General features: G+C 43.3%; 1 protein-coding gene across 3 annotated transcripts in view; it reads right to left on the minus strand.

Moving 5' to 3' along the window:
• Nucleotides 1-17,185, minus strand: part of MAPRE2 (microtubule associated protein RP/EB family member 2) — a 104,174-nt gene extending 86,989 nt beyond the window's left edge. Inside the window, exon 1 of one of the 3 annotated variants that reach the window (XM_068932770.1) lies at nucleotides 17,070-17,185. Coding sequence is in view for 1 of the 3 variants with exons in the window: in XM_068932768.1 (XP_068788869.1) it covers nucleotides 7,230-7,301 (72 nt within the window). In the remaining 2 variants the exon portion in view is untranslated. Of the gene's footprint in view, nucleotides 1-7,229; nucleotides 7,340-13,175; nucleotides 13,261-17,069 lie in introns of those variants that run through there. The other 2 variants (XM_068932771.1, XM_068932768.1) reach the window with 2 other exon arrangements.
• Between the last annotated feature and the right edge of the window lie 430 nt (nucleotides 17,186-17,615).

A 17,615-nucleotide genomic window follows, 5' to 3' on the forward strand; every position in this document is an offset into this window, starting at 1 on the left:
CGTATTCACTTAAAGCCCTTCTCTTTTCAGCAACATTAGTTAGCTATGGGAAGTTCCTGTAACTAGGTATTACTGAACCTGCCCAAGGTGAACCAACATTAACAACTTGTGGAACAAATGAAGAGTCCAACAGCATCCGCAGCTGAAGCATCCAACATCTTCTGAAAGCAGGTCTCTCTCACGCAATCCTATGAACAGATTATGTACGCTTGTGGTATAGCTCCAGTTTTTTTCCCTTTTTGGTAGTCATCTTACTCGTTAACTCACTTAGTAAAAAACGTAAGATTCAACCTACGCTTTCCCATAAGATTGATTTCCCTGCAGGCCCTGTCTCAGACTCTGCTGCGCTCTGCTCAGACACCCTTAACACCTTCCCATTTCTGGTCAAAACATGCCACACCTTCCGCAGTGAGTCAACCGAATAAGGCAGCATCTCCCACAGCAAACTGGAGGCTTGTAAACAGGTGAGAGTCCTGCTATGCCTCCACAGGCATGCTTCAGTTTAGCCTTGGATAGGATGTTCAGAGAAATGCTGTATTGGCCACAGATATTACTAGAAGATTGCTACAAGCTGCACTTGTGTGTGAATTAACAAGATTAGGCAGGGTCACTTTTGGTGAAATATTCACAGGGACAAATTCTAATTCACCCACATACTTAGTTCATGTACGCAGACAGCTGGAAGTCTTTGCAACACTCTCAAATGACAATGTTTGGCAGCTTATCAAGCAAAACTAAATGCCTTACGCCTGTTGAGAGTACTAGCACATCATTTTACTTCAGTGTTATTCTGTTCCTCCTTGGTATAATTTGTCAACTTCACAAAACTCCTGTATCCGAAAAGAATGCCAGTGTTCAGCTTTCCTTCTCCTTTTGAATGACAGATAGAAGTTGAAGTTTAATTTCCAGAACATGAAAATAACTAAGATAATATATTTTGACAGACAAGATTTGTAAGGAGTAATATAACTCAAGCTGCCCCAATTTTAACAGAGTGAGATGTTGTTACATTTAAAAGCGCAGTAGTTTTATTCCCAGAAATACTTCTGCTTTCTTTAGTCAGTACAGGTACTTATAACCTATTCTTGTTTGAAGCGCTGTGTACTTTTTCCTGCTGTCCCACACAGGAAAAGAGGCAAACAGGACGTGCGAGCCAGCGTAACAATTTTCTGACACTAAGAACGCAACGAATTCAGAAACACAACTTGCTGCTTCTTTCACAGTTGATTTGCTAAGTTGGAATAAAGCCACACGTTTTGGCACTCCGAGTCCCAGATCACGTATGCCTGTCTCTGCTTGATGCCTATGGAAAGGCATCTGGTAGCACTGTAAGAAGATCCGACTCAAAGGGAGCTTTTATGTTCACACACACACACGCACACGCACACACACACACACACGCACACACCCCTATGTGATTGTTGCTTAGATTGTTGCTTGGATTTTAAAACACTCGGTGAAACATCGTAAAATGATGACTACTCATCTAATGACTTGGCATGCCATGACACGCCGTTTTGCCCTGTCAAAGCATTTGTGACAACAGACAGAAAGCACAAGAAATAGTGGAAAAATGGTTCTTTCTTGTAAAAGGGGGGACGGTTAGGCAGCAGAGAGGAAAACCACCCATGCATTACCAGCCCCTGCGCTCTGGGGCAGGTGAGTGCCTCTGGGAGGAAGGAGGGCAGGGAAGAAGAGGGTCGGCTGGCTCCCTGGGACCGCCTCGATGCTCTCACTTGTGAGAAGCTGCGGCAGGACAAGCTGGTAGTGAAATACCCCGCGGTCAATCTGCCATGCAAGTGGACGACGGGAGATGCGTGTGAGAAGAACTAGGCTCGTGCCGGGGAACAGAACCAGGCAAGGCCCAGAAGACACAGAAAGAAACTTTCTTAGGGACCCCAGGGGCTGGCTAAGATTGCTTCAACTTCAGATGCCACAAAAAAATTACAAAACTAGAAAAGATCAGAAGGAAGGACCCTACCACAGGGCAGAGAAGGTATTATTATTCTTTAATCTCACCTACCAGGTCTGTCTCCTACTGGATAGTGGTTTTTGTTCTAACACGTATTTTTGTGTTTCAAAAAAAAAAAAAAAATCAGGTTGTAGACTGGAAGCCTCTAATACGCCACATATGCTCATACAACAGAAAAGAGCAGGCAGCTCCCCCTCAGAGCTCGGGCAAGGTCCAGGCCTTGCTGCAGCACTTTGCAAGTACACAGGCTAGTTCCCAGCTCCCATTGACTACTCCACCCGGGCTCGCCAGCACATTTCAGGATGAGCCTTTATGCTTTGCATACGTGATAGCAGCATGGATATGCTGCAAAGCTATGTGAGAGACAGGAACGGCATTCTGCTTTACGTGGGACATTGCTTTGAGCAAACACTTTACTGCAACTTCAAGTTTTAGAACTCAGTTATCAAATGTAAACAGATCATTATGAAAAAATCCATAGATAAACAACCTCCTGCTCGGGGGGACATATACAGGAAGTAATACTGAGGCCCTATACCACTGTCTCACTGGATTCAAATGGGTGCATTTAGGCTACAGAATAACCTCTACATTTTCTTTATGTCTTATTGTATCTTACTGAGCACAATAAAACCTTGAATAAAATCTCCACTGTCAAAAGAACACAAGTCTGATTTTTTTGCACTAACTCCTAGTGAATCCTGTAACAAAGCAGCATTCCTGCCAGCCAGCTCCTCTGTGCCACATTGTTTTAATGGACAGAAACTGTACCAGCAGCCACGCGTTCCTTTCAGAGGAAGACAAAGGATAGCGCTGCCATCGACCAGACAAACATTTCTTGTTGATTGGTGCCACAGCTACATAATAAGTTCCCTGTCATTTGACAAGCCTGTCATAGTATTTCTCTGTCTGGTTTTCTAACATGTTCATGTGTTGCTTGTAGTCCCTGCATCACAATGAAAGATTATTACTGCAGCAGAGACCATACATCACTCTAAAGTCATAGGGAGATGGCTAATCACATCCTTTAACTCACATGGCCTTCAAGCACTTGACAGATACACTTCACAGTCCTGTCTCAGGTCAAGTGACATTTGACTGGCAGTTATATTTCTTCCTCAGCATGTTATTTTATATGCAGCCATAAATAAAACATCCCTTTAGATCTCAGTTTTCTAAGGAGAATCTTTTTATCACTGAACTAGTTGCAGAGTTTCATTTGCAACTCCTATTTCAGCGTTCACAAAACACAAAGCTGAACTTCCGGATTCTGCACTGCAATGGGAATTGTTGCTTATCTGAACAACTCTCAGGTAGACAAGGACACTGCAAAAGTTGATGTCTAGAGGAGGCAGCATATTATTTAAATTCAGCAATTTAGTTTGGCTTAAACTAAACGAGGGCAGTAGGGGCCAGCTGACGCTTTCCTTTGACAGCACTGCTCTGAGGAAAAATATTATTTGAGGAAATCCAGTCAGGCTGAACAAACCAGAGTGATATTAGGATCTGTAAAGCCCTTCTGATTTCAGGAATCTAAAAATCTAAACAAACCAAAGTTGAACCCCAAGAGGTATGCAAATTCATAACATAGTAAGCGCCTCGCCACGCACCCATGCTCACCATGGCTGAGACCACCCTGCCTGCCTGCAAGCAGCCCCAGCTCAGCTCTGAATACACCTGTGCTGCCATGCACAAATAAGGAGGAAGAATCTAGATCAAAAGTTTATTTTAGCATCCACCCAAATATGCTGAAATGTTATGCTCTAATGTTCCGCAGCGAAAGTATTTAAAAGCGAAGGATCTAGTAGAAAACCATGTCAGAGTAAACCAGCTTTCAGCATCACTCTTCATCTGCTACCTTGAAGAAATAAGTTACTGAAGGATTTTCATGGGAATGGGATCCCATGGGCATGGGATTTTCATCTGCCTCTTAACTACCCAGCTCACCACGAAAAAGTCATCTTTGCACACTTTCTGCGTTTAGTACAACTGTGGCTTCCAAAATCAAAATCCGGGGAGAAAGATGGCGCCCTCAGTAGTTCAGCTACTCAAAAATACTGTGTAAATTTATTAAGTACCGTGAGTAATCTATTAGCGATCACTATCCCTTAACTCACTCCTGCGGAATAGGAGGCTAAAGTTAGAACCTCAGTAGATGAATATTTTATTCCATGAATACTACTTTTCAAGTCTCAAAGTGACCAAAATCAGTTTAATCCCTGCTTAGAGGAGCAGGCAAATTTGCAAACACAAAAGTTAAGGATTGCTTACTACTTTTTTAGACATCAGTGCAATTCTACATTACTCACTTGGAAAAGCTCAAATTTTCTCGCTGCTTCTGAACCCCCCAAAGTTATCCAAGAACAGAGACATTTAAGATTATCTGCCAGTACTGAAACTATTCTCCCCTTCCTTACCTCCCATTTACTGTAGTGGTTAATAAAACAAAAGGTAACAGTAAATATTTTTGAACAGTTTGGTCTATACCAGTTCAAAAGGAACTTAAAATAAATGCATGGCATTTAAAAATACCAGTGAACACTCTTAACTGCAGCATGGCAGGATACCGGAAGTATGGTGCAGGATAAAGCCAGGGGAAGTCCCTCACAGGAGACTGCTACGGCATCAAGCAAGACTCCTCTTATTGCAATCCACTAGAACCAGAGTTTGTTACGTATCAGTAAAAACAGATGATAAAAAGCAGAAATGACCACATTGTTGAAATTAAGCATCCAACAAGTTTAATATTGACTTAAGAAACCCCAAAGAAAAGCCACAGCATTATCAAGGGGGAAAATGTGTCTATTCAAACTCCACAGTCAAGATGCACTTATTTTCTTATGTCTACTAATGGCACAAAGTCAAAATACTCTGAGAGCTCCTCCAACTCACACTGCTCCATCTTGTCCAAGAGGCTGTCGGTCAGCCTTGTGCCAGCTACATAAATTCACAGTTCTGCCTACAGCTTGAAAAAGAGAACCCATCCTATACCACCCTTCTTATGGAAACCATAACTTCAGTTATTTTTGTAGGACCTGGTAGTAATAGTAGCATGCTTTGAAAAACAACTAGAAGACTAGCCTCCACCCTCAAATACTTCTTATGTTTTGGGAGCAATGAATGAAAAAACTTCTACTCCTTCTAAATTGAAGGTTCACAAAAGAAACCATTCATTATTCTTCTCCGATCTAGTAATCTACAGATAAAAGTTAACTATTTCCTCCACTCACTTTAAGATATTTGTCTCTGTGGCGGCTTCTTAAGTTTTCAAAGTCATCTAAATGTTCTTCCATTTTCCCAGTTCCTCAAAGGAGCTCCTAAAAAGTATTTTCAAGGTTCATTCCCATCTTTTTCAGTTCTTCACAACTGTGCTTTACCATCAACACCTACAAAAAGCCCAGAGCTAGGTAGCTGTTGTAATGAGACACCTCTCTTTTATGCTGACCAGCATCTTTGATGCAGCCAAACTGCACACCTTAGGTTGTTGTGATCACTGTTTCATACAATGCATTTGATTTCAGCTGATGACTATAACTTTTCAGTTAGACGTCTTGTAAACTGATATGGGCCTGTCTGTCCAAATATCTCCGTTATCTCTTATATTTAAATTAAAAGCGCTGAGAAAAGGACTGAGGTTCCTGCTACTTCTGTAATATCAGCATCTAGTAACAGATGAGTAGACCGAAACCAAAGTTACTTGCTTTTAGGTGTTCAAACAAGGGCAAACTGTCTTCAACATAATCGCTGCAATACAAGCACAGCTGGCAGTAGGACACAAGAAAGATCACTAATTTTTCTAGAAATAGTCTGAGCTGAATTTTAGTACAGTAAATACTGGCTGGTCCCAGTGGCTGAGGAGGTTGGAGAGGGTCATGAAATGACAAGGATGTGAGCATGGCAGTGCAGAGAGTGTTTCACAACTGGGAACAAGAGTGAGCTTTCCCTGTTGAATCCTTTCAAACAAGAAAAGACTGCACACTACCAGTACCTGAAATCTTATATACGAGTGCACAGGAACATTCGTTAGTGCTTGCCACGAGGTGACACTGGAGGATTTTCCATCAGGGTGAACACTCCTCCAGGGAGCGCAGAGAGATGTCCTACCACTAACCTTCAGATTGAGCCTTTTCTCCTGACAGCTACAGGGAGAGCCAGGAGCCATGAGCAGGAGAGAAGAAGGATGCACACTCTCAAGGCAAGCAGAATATTTTGGCAGTCGCAAGTAGGTCAGTGCAAGGCTTGCTTGTCTTTAAAGACACACACTCAGCAAGGTGCAAGCAAGCATCGGCGGCACCAGCAAATAGGCACCTGGGAAGCAAAAGCCACCTTGTGATCCCGCTCACCCTTACCCCTGCAAGCTATTGCCATTACTTCTCCCTAAAAGTGCCGATTCTTGCTGCATTTAGGACATGCTTGTCTCCCTGGAAAGCTTTACATACAAAAGTGGTTGGGCTTTGCATTATGGAAGACTCCAGTTAGGAGTCTGCAGAACATATGCAGAACATAGTGAGGTAGATGACATGGGGAGGAGAATTTCCCCAAACAACAATCAGCTTTGCAGCCCCCCTCCAAGAGGCAGCCAGGTCATCACAGCACTGTAAGGTAGCTAGAAAGAGAGTTAAGTTTATACAAAAGTATTATACCAACATAAACACCCACGGTCAATAGCAAACAGCCCTTTATAGCACCTAATCTCATTTAGAGAAATTCACAGTAACTCAAGAGACCTCTGCTGAACTGAGGAATTTACAGGCAATTACGTGCAGCTATACATAAGGAAACTGTGATACAAGATAACTCAAAAATTATGGCAGGATTCCTGGGTGTATCAAAGAGCCATGACTAAGCCACAGCAATTATGCAATTAAGCGCAGCATATCTTTTATTCGTGTGCTTGAGAAATTAATATTGGTATGGCTAAGGAAAAAGAGTACAATTCCAACAACCACAGTAACCTCAACGTTGTGGACAGGTAGTGCAAATTAGCCGTCAAAGTCATCAGTCCTCAAGACCTGATCAGCATGGAACAAATGGCAGCTTCTCCAAACTCTAAAAAGTTGTAGGATTTTTTTAAGGTTGTTTTTTCCCCCCATTTGAATTAGCATTATAGGAAGACAAAACTATAAGGAATAAGACTGCAATTACACATAGCAGAGAAAATACAGACCTTTAAAATTAAAGTACAATTCATCTCTATGCTACGGAAGTGCCATGTATAAAAAGGAACCAAAGTAGCAAAGCAGACTCCACGACTTACCTTACCTCGCTGTTTCAAAGAGGTATTCAGAGAATCATCCCCGCCGTGATAACCTTTCTGAAGGCTTGACATGGCAACAAAATAAAACTGACAGTTGCTATAGACTGACAGAGAGGAGCTCCCCTAGAAAACTTCTTTTATAAACCTCACCATGGGTGTAGCTAAATGACTAGCTCCACCCTCATCCCACCCAGAAATTTGGATAGCCTATAATAAACTTTTCCGAAGCAACGTGATCATTTTGTCAACTTGTCATATACTCTGTTTACTAGGGAAAAAATACAGAGAACTAGTTGATAGTTTTACAAGCAAATGAAAAAAACGGACAAAATTCACCTTATCTCTAATATTCGCATTTTCTGCAACAGAATCATTCAGCAGGTGGCTTGCTTGCTTGTTTGCTTTTTAAAAGCACTACTGAAAAATACTTTTAGTGCTTATTTATACTGGAGATGCATTATATTAAAAACTGAACAACTAAACACATAAACATCTATGAACTTGTAGCAACCAATCCTCACACCACTACAGCGTATCAAAAGCCTCCACCACCAGCAAAGGCTCCTGTTTTCATAACTTAAATCATGAAGGTGATGCAAGATCAAAGCCATTCGCAACCTGCATTGAATCACACCTGCCCTGGCTGTGAGGGAAGCACCACCAACAAAAACTGCTTTCTGTTCCTTTGTCCTCTAACTACGCTGTCTTTAAAAAAGGCAGCTTTCTCTTTTCTCAGGTTCTAATTCCAAGGGATGGGGAGATGACTATGATGTTATCACTGAGTCAAAATTGCTTGAACAGTTATATAGTGTTTTGGTGTGTAATATAAACATTTAGATGCCTGCAGTCTTGTTTCTTACTTTTAGTACTTTTGTACTATCCTAACTGATAGTTTCTGTACGCATAAACACAAGTATAAGGAGCTATAAATGCAGAGTGATTTATTGATTTTTCACTGAATAGTGGAGGTTATCCTGACATTCCTGCCAGAGCTTGGGTGTGAAATCAAAGTTCTTGAGCTGTTTGGCAGGAGTCCAACTACGCTTCTATCATCTGGGTTGGCTTTCAAGGGAGTGATTAGGAGATTATGTTCTTGTTAACAAGATCTGTGCGAGTAATAGCTATTAGGCCCAACATTTCCTGTATTTAAGTTTAAGTGAATGTTTCATCTTGATATGAAGAGATGAGGTATTTTCTTGAGAATTAGCAACTTCGGCCAAATCTTAACTTTAATAAGAACTGGAAGGAGAACATGCATCCCTTCTGACAAAACCAGTCCGTGTTTGCCTGTAAATGTTAATTGGTCTTTAAATTATGTGTCCATATGGAACTTCTACAATAAAATTAAAGCTACGCTTAATACTGTCTATGTTTCTCTTCCCTCTCCTCCCAAATGTCAGATTTTGTCAGGAGGAGGGGGAAAAAAAGAAAAAACTTTATTGCAACAAGAAATTTTGCTTAATAAACGACAGCATTCGCTTTTCATTGCTGCTGTATTTCTTTAGGTAAGGTAAAGTATATTTTACTTTAAGATCTACATTTAAAGGACAGATGTCCATGTCTCCTTCTGTAGCTGAAAGTGTAATCTGGCTTTCTACTGTATGTGAACAAAAAAAAAAAAAAAAATCTGCCGCATTCTCCACGGGCAGTAAAACTTTCACCTTTTAGAGAAAGTCTGATGACTCTGAGAAAAAGACAACATCTTGAGGAGCTCCCAAATTAAACATACCATGCAAGAGTGGAAAAAAAGAAAAAAATCAGTTCTATCTAAGTACACAGTTGGGAGAAATATATGAGAGTTCATTTTCTTTCCTAGGGCTATGAGGTTCTCTTGCATTCTGTGGGAAGGCTTCTTCTCCATCCACTTCAGCAACTATTCACAAAACAGGTCAAGTCATACTTGGCTGAATTCTCACTTACTTTGAATTGATGTTCCCTACGTATGGGGGCAGGGGGAACTTAGTGGTGCGGGTGAAGGGAGGAGGAATATCCCAGGAGATGGGCAAAGCCAGAAATGAGGCACAAGGACGAGCGCGTTGTGCTCAGTGCAGCTAATTGTGTACTGACGCACTTAACAGGCTAGGACTTAAAACTCAGTTCTGTTTAGAAATATGGGGCTGCGAAGCACTTTAACTTTTAAAGGATCTGCTGTTTTAGCTAGTAGTAGCTATACTCTAACACCAAAACATGAAATGGTGAAACTGAGCACGGTTTGACCTGTAGCTGCTAGTAACTAAATCAAGAGGGAAAGTGCTCAGTGCTGGAGATTCACTGCTAGTAGTCCCTGACCATGGAAGAGAATTGCATTTGCTGAGTATCACCAGCACCTCTTACAACTGTAGGGGCACACCTACAGCTACTTTATTATTGTCCCAATGGCAAACACAGCATTAGGCAACTGTAAGAGCAATCAGACTTTTTGCTATCATAACCACAGGAAATTGCTGAAGCTCAGTTAGCCAGATCGTACTTCTTAGCAGCTGAAAGGAGAAGTAATAGCTACAAAGCTACAAGCAAGACTCATCAGGCTAATCCTCAGTGAGGAGACACTTCAGCAACACCCAACACTGTGGAGGTTACCTTGCTTTTGCCAGCTATTGCCATGCAAAGGCAAGGCTTAAAAATGCATTTGCTTTCCCGAGCAAGGAAGGTTGCAAGAGCTCAGGAGACTCTGCTCTTACTTAGTGAGGCACCAATGTTTAAAGCACAGAATTAGTTTAGCTGCTAACACTTCAGGTGCAGGGGAAAACCCTGGTTTGATACCAAGCTTGGGAGCTGAACACGCCGCTGTAGCTGATTCTCCCTCTTATTGGTAAAGGACAGCATTGTCAGGCTTCACTGCATGGATAGGGTAAGGCTACACTGAAAACCTCCCTTGTGTGCTTTCCTGGTGCCTTTCCTTTCCTGCTGAACACATGGTCGCACTGGAGAACAAGTGTTCGCTGTCAGGCAGCGTGCAACATCCGCAAACTGCGGCCAAGACTCTCGCCTGGTAGAAGAGAGGTTTAAACAGTCAGTTTAAAAGCATCATGGCAAGTCGTAAGCAGGAACCCACATGAGGAAGGCACAAACTGGAGATGAAAAGAGGAAGCTAGCCAGTTCCCTGAGCTACGGTGCAGGTAAGGAAGGAAAAAATAAACTGACAGAATTACTGACAATAGGAAGTGGTCAAGTCAGGAAGCAGCTAAGCAGAAGAGAAACAGATAAAGAACGTGAAAACCTTAATAAGAGGGTTTGTATGAGAAAGAAGAGAGTACTCGGAAGAAACTGAAGAGGCAGGAGCGAATGGCTGCAGGGTTTCTTCAAGGCACAAAAAAAGCAGAAATGGCTCGAAGCCCAGACCTTTTGTTTTCTTAAAAGTTTTTTTTTGTCATCATCTGGAATTATTTAATCTGCACTTCAAAAGTCTTCCAAGAGACCATGAACCTAGAATTACTGTTCAGAGCTTCAGCAAATGCTGTTTTCCTGCTGACATTCCCCAGACTTTTTCAGCTGTGCTTTGCAATCTTTGCTTCTGCTACAGAAATGCATATTCCTACTAAATTTCCCGTGGCTTGCTAATAAGGCCTAAAGAGCTTCAAAACCAATTGTCAGCATCTGCAGTCTCCTGTATCTCTAAACCTTGTGCTTGTTTTGTAAATATTTCTCATGACTATGCTATGATTGACAATGAAGGGAATGAAGGAGTTAAAGGTATGAAGCGGAATAGGACTGATTATTAAAAAAAAATATTGCAGTGAATACTGGCTGATAGTTTGATTTGCAAGAAAAAAAATTCAAAGATGTAAAAGGCTGTGATAAAGAATAAATGAAATGCCTTCAGGCTTAGTCTGTATGTGTTGAATACTTCATTTCTGTAAGACTTTTTAATATCTGATTGTTTGGGAATAACTGGCATTGTGCAGCTTTACAGGAGACCTGCAGCCTAATCTGTTGCTGTGAAATGCAGCTGCGTTAGCGGAACATTCTGCCCAGAGGCAGAGCACAACAGAAACCCCAATGCACGCGCTGCTGTACAGAGTGTCAAATGCCAAGACAAGTTCTGGCTCCGATGGTGCAGTCTAGTAGTTTGAGTTTAAGCAGTGATCCGGATAAGAAAGGAGCTCTCCACTGCCTCTACGATTAGCTTCCTTACAGCTGTCACCTGTTTACCTGTTGCCTGTATATGTGTATTAATATGTACACCTTCTATTAACACTAATGGTGTGTGCATACTGTCTGCCAATGCAATATTTCCATTTTAGTAAGCAAAGCAGGCAGCATTTACAGGTGTTTGGACATGTATTTATCTGGCCATCAAAATCCACAAGACAAAAACACTGCCAAACAATATTCACATTTGAAGACACTCTTGAAGGACAACATCTCCCTAACTAATATCAGAGATGAAGAATTCAAGAATCTGGTGGAAATCAAAAGAAGAATTCATCTATTGCTTCAGCCACTTCTGTCTCTTAGTTTGGATCTTTGCCTCTGACGTGCAAATATTCTTGGACTGAGAATCACGAGCTCTTCAAGAGAAGCTGCGTTCCCAGTAAAGAGATGAGTCATGACATCCAAGGTTACTTTTGAATGCCATATGGGAATGAAGCTTCAAGAACTAGCTTATTCACAGCACTTCTATTTAGTCTGAATGTTCATATTGTAAAGGAAAACAATATATTTTGCTTGGCTTTGAGAAAACTTGATATATTTATTCTTTCAGTGCGATTCAGACTGTCTCAAGATTGTTAATACTATAGTCAACCTAGTATTAATTGGGACATAAAATGGTTACTAAATCAAAGCATGTTTTAATAAAATTCCTCTGGAAGGAGTAGCCGGAGAAGATATTTAGCTATTTCACATTTGATGTTGCACAGCCAAACTACGCAGTGAAATCAGAGACAGATTTTTCCCGTATTGACTTTAACAATTCTATCAAATCTGCGAAGAGATTTAATAGATTAGAACAACTTAGGTGTCTGAAGCTTATTTCTGATAACCTACATGTTATACCCTTCTTCCCTTTTCATCTGTCAAATCTATGCAAGATTTGTATTTTCTGGCAACTTGTTATTTTTATGTGGTCTTAGTTTGGCATTGGTAATTAGATCAACCTGAAAGCTTGTCATTTATGTGTATGATACATTACTGAGTGTTTGGACCCTTCTAATTTTATCCCTTAAGGGATAAAGTAGTTACTGAAAAATTTGAGTATGTTAAGTACTCATCGTCCGAAATTGGTAGTATTTCTTCAACAAGACAATTTCTTCCTACAGGGTAGAAATTTTTATGGTTAACCGTACTCAAAAGAGACTGGGTTAGAGATCAGGCTCCTGTAAAGCATTAAAACACTTCCTAAACTTTAAAAAGGACAAATTTGAAATCTGGGGTCATTTAGGAAGGGAATGGGATGAATGCATATTCTGGCTATAGCTCTGCTCTGGGGCACGTCAGACTGCAGGGTTGCTTTCCTTTGGCCTTTCCCATACGCTTCTTGGACATGGTCATAATAGAAATAGAGGATGGCAGTCAGCGTCAGGCCTCTAGCGCTGGGCAGCCTCCCAGGAACTGCACCCTGGCGCTCGGGGGCTACAGTTCAGCTCATTGGGGACTGATGCAGCTTAAAACAGCCCTGCGCTCCTAGTCTGCCGCTTCTTTAAATACTCCTATGATAAATGCTTGTCCTGACAGCTTTCCTAGGGCATTCTTCTTATGGTCTGGATCCTTTTCCTGCAGTTCAAGTTTCGCATTCTCCTCTCCTCTTTTTAGTCCCGCTGCCAGCCCACTTTTCTTCACCTGACTCTCCTAAATGCAGATTAGTCACTGCTTCTTCTTTACAGTCTATGAAGTGTCTTTTCAGTTCCTTTGAAAACAGTATCTTGTCTGAGGCATCTTCACTCCCCACCCACTTTTTCTACAGACAAGCAAGCCCCACACATTCTGCTCATCCCCTTAGAGTACCCATTGCTCTGTCAAAATTCAGCCGTTGAGTCCACTTCTCCTAGAGCCCGACATTGTAGAGACGGTCAGCAGGGAGGCTCCAGCAGCACTCTGTGGTGATAAGGATGTGATGATAAGGATAACTGTATGCAGAGTCCCTATACGACCCCCTCTTTTCAGAGACAAGAAGTGAAACCCCACTGAAGCTGCAAGAAATTCACATAGGCAGCTGTAACTGTCCCCAAATGCACTACGCCAAAACATTTAGGGTGTGTATGCATATGTATATATACACACACATATATATATGTATGTGTGTATGTATATATATACACACACATATATTTTGTGTGTGTTTCTGTACACAACACACACACATATGTACACATATATATAAAGCACTAGGAGGTTCAGGATCACAGTTAACCTTCACCCAACAACACCACGTGTGCCATCATGCAGCAGTTGGACGTTGGGTCACCAGTGACTCAGAGCAATGCTATCGGCACGCTCACCAGCACCAGAGGAAAATCTACATTTTTCCTCCCCTGTCTCATGCAAACACTGGCCCAGCCCAATTCTTTCTGAGGCAAGAGCTTACAGTTTTAACATGATATAGTATCACTTTCCAGCTGTGCCTAAGGGAAAAAATGCATTCCACTCACCTAATTGTGTTAGTCTAATGTTTTTCCCTCTTTTGGAATCAGGTTATTTTTTAAAACTTGACTGTATTAAGGTTTCAGTGTTTCAAGATTTAAAAGAAGAACAGCCAAGATAAAGACCATTTTAAGATAAACGATAACGGTATGTTTTAGCAAAAGTTATGGCAATTTTGAAGGCCCTAAAAAATTTGACAAACATTAACCATGGATGAAATCTTGTGACTATCAGTTTAGGGGCTTTTTTGGTGGCATTTTTTTTGATTTGTAAGTAACTACTCCTCCGTATAGTTCACTAGCATTTGGAGGAATGGTCAAGAAATAACAAAGAGAAATATCTGGACAATACTTCAAATTAGCCAGAAGAGGCAATGATAATTGAGACCGCTTGGAGTTGTAATAGCTGAAAGGAGAAAAGAAATGTGACTGAGAATTTTATGGCCAGAGAGAGGACTTAGATTTAGAACATCAGACAACTGGAACTTAACCATGACACGACAGAAACATGTGAAATGCCTATTTCAGCCCCACACTACCAGTTAGGATTGTCAATGCCTAGGATATTTCCAACACACTATGGAGAGCCAGTAATAAAAACTCTCCGTCCTTCTGAGTAACCTGTTTTTGCTACCCTGGCAGAGAAGTTGTTTCTCCTAACTGAGGAGTAAAAGCCACAGCACAAGAGTCCCTGTTCCCTATCCCTGGGAGAGACACTCTGCAGGAAGACTTAACCTTAAGGAACAAGTATCTGATAAGTGGCCAATTGCCAAAACTTTTAAATAAGTAAAGACACCTAAAGCTACCAGACCATAGTCTGCATCAGAAGTTCTGATACAATTTGTTAGGGCTGTTGGCCAACTTGCACCAAATTATCATGGCACACCCCACAAAGTGAGGTCATAGAAAAATATCCATATTTTTCTGTCTTTGAAACATATCCAAAAGGCGGAGGTGTCTCATATATAGGCACCAAGCCTACAAGATGCTAATTGCCCTGTATGCCGCAGTCCTTGACTCCCTCCACCTCTCTTACTAAACTGATCATTTTCTCCTTGTAAAGCTAAAGTAGCTAATGGATTCGGCATGCTGAATTTGAGGCAGATTGAAAGGAACCATGCTTGCCCTCAGGAAATGTCAAATTTATAAACTCCTAGTTATTTCTGAAGTTGTATTTCCATAGATTATACAGCATCTTAGTCAGCTGTCTCTACTAGGGACGGTATACAGCTTCACCATCCCAGCAGGAATACCTTAAGAACTGTATGTTTTAGGAAGAGGCAGAGCTCTGCAATTCAAACACCGTACAAGATGCAGCAGTGGGTGAGTCTAGTGGTCATAACCCTACCTGCTTCCTCTTCCTCAATCACTTTGGGGGCAATTTTCCTCTTTAAGGCCTATACTAATAAGTAGTCATTGAATCTCAGCAACGGTTGTGGACAACCCCCCTCGCAAGATGGCCAAGACATTTTGGGCTCTCTGCCTTTTCCCACTCTTTGGATGAAGACCCATACAACATGAGCAGTTGCGTGACCTAAGCAAGGATTAAAGCAGGAGTCTCAGGGAAAGTGGTGGAGCGAGTGCAAGAGAATCCAGCCCGCGACCTGGGCAGCTGGCAATGACAACGCATACGGCTGCTCTTTCATACCACTGTTGAATAAGAAATGTCTCAAGATGTCTGTGTAGAAAAGTGCCAAATATTTCAAAATAAAAGAAAATGTAAAAACTAATGATTCTTTTAAATACTTCCTGTTCAATATCTAAAGGCAGGTGCTACATCACTTCACTGAAGAAGGCAGAACCCTGACTCAAACAGATTACTCTGTGACAGTTTTGTGCAGAAGAAGCAGTTCATTTTACTGCAAAAGATAATATTTTGTAAAAGAACAAGCAACTTACAGCTAAAATACTTTATTTTGTATAATGCTGTTCTGCTATTCAGCTTGTGAAATGTCATCTCAGTGTTTATCTTCTCTTAAAATACAGCAAAATTTCTCCCGTATTTCTTCTTAAAAGTCTTCACCTTCTCTATTTCTCATAGTTTTAAGTTATGAGCTTATACTATTAGCTACCTTTTATTTGCTACATAGTTTAGGGTCAGAGATAAAAAGCAAGTATCCCTTCGGGAAGCAAGTAAAGTTCAAAAAGGACTATAACTCATTCACCATAGAAAGCACCAGAGGGTTGCTTGTTCCACTTGTCAGAAGACACTGTTTGGATGAAAAACTGGTGGTGGAAATTTTCTTTTCTTTCTCTCTTTTTTTTTTTTTTTTTAAAACAACCTCACACACATCACTGTTCTGCATAGGAAGCTTGCAGCTTCAGGAGGCGTTAACATCTCCCCTTACTGCTGCATCCTTCCTTGCAGCAGTTGCTACGCTTGGTCAGTGGATGCAGCATGCTGATTCATCAGGCTTTTAGGTGCATTCTCCGGCATGCGATTTACGCATCGCTGAGCTTTCCTGTTACGCAGCACACGGAGTGAAAGCTCCCTTCATCCCTCCGTTAGCTGAAGTGCACAAGCTGCCTCGGACGCTTTCAACACAGTGGCAGCATGCAAACTGAAATATACTGCAGCATTTGAAATTCATGCGGTAGTTAAATACCTTCCCACTTTTAACTAAACTCACGGCAGAATGAGCTAACAACTTTCTCGTTTCTCAACTGCTCGGTTCTAAAAAACAAACGCACAAACACATATCTCAACCCTTAAGCCCCCAAAAAACGTAAGTGATCCCCACTGAAGGGGCTGGTGTGGATGTTTCTGAGTTCTTCTGGCTTAGCGATCACGTAGAGGTAGAGGACTCGGAGCCCAGAGATTTTTAGCGCTGGGCTACGGACTGACCCTGCAATGAATTTCCCTCTCCTCTTCCCACCTGAGACGAGAGGACAGCAGCCACTTCAGGCCCTCAGCAAAACCCTGCCGGCTCCGCAGGTGACGCCTGCCGCACCAGGCATCTCAGCAGCGGCCCCCATCGCCGCCGCGCTCACCGCAGCGCCCGGGAGCCCCGCGCCCTGCCCGCTGCGCGCCCGCGGCCGGCACGGCCGCGCTGGCGGGCCCCGAGGTGCAGCCTGCCCCGGCCCCAGGCGCTGCGCACATCGCGCTGCCGGCCACCGCGCCGCTCCGCCGCCCGCTGCCACCCAGCCTCTCCCGCTGCCAGCGTGGCACGGCCCGGCCCGGCCCCGCTCGAGGCGCCACCCCGAGCCCGGGGCGGCGTGAGCCGAGCCGAGCCCAGCCGCGGACGGGCACTGCCCTCACCTGCTCGCCGCCGCCGCCGCTGCTGCTTTTCCTTTCTCCCGCCCGCCCGCTGACAGCCCGGCTTTGTTAGCCCGCCCCGCCGCCGCCGCTCCGCTCCGCTCCGCCCCGCCGCCGCCACGTGAACCGCGGGGCCGCCCCCGCCGCCGCTCGCCTCGGCCCGGCCACCGAGGAGGGTTTTCCCTTCCCGGGTCGCGCCCCGAGCCGACAACCTCCCTGCCGGCCGCGCTCCGCTTCCCCGCCGCCGCCGCCCCGAGGCGGCCGCGGGCGAGCGCGGCTGCGGGCTGCGGGCGGGCGGGCGGGCGGCGCGGCGGGAGCCAGCGCGCTGCCGCCTCGGGCGCCCCCGCCGCGCTCCCTGCTCGGCTTTGCGCGCCGCCGGCGCAGGCTGCCCGCCCGCTCTCTGCCCCTGTGCGGGGCACGGTGGGAGAACCCACTCAGCGAAACGCCTTGCTGATTTCTATCAAGCTCTTAGATATTGCCCACCACCTTTTTCACTTTTTTTTTCCTCCCCCCCCCCTTGAAAATCATCCCACCTCCTGCTCTCAGAAA

The sequence above is a fragment of the Struthio camelus genome, chromosome 2, assembly GCF_040807025.1.
Source record: "Struthio camelus isolate bStrCam1 chromosome 2, bStrCam1.hap1, whole genome shotgun sequence".
Classification (NCBI taxonomy): domain Eukaryota; kingdom Metazoa; phylum Chordata; class Aves; order Struthioniformes; family Struthionidae; genus Struthio; species Struthio camelus.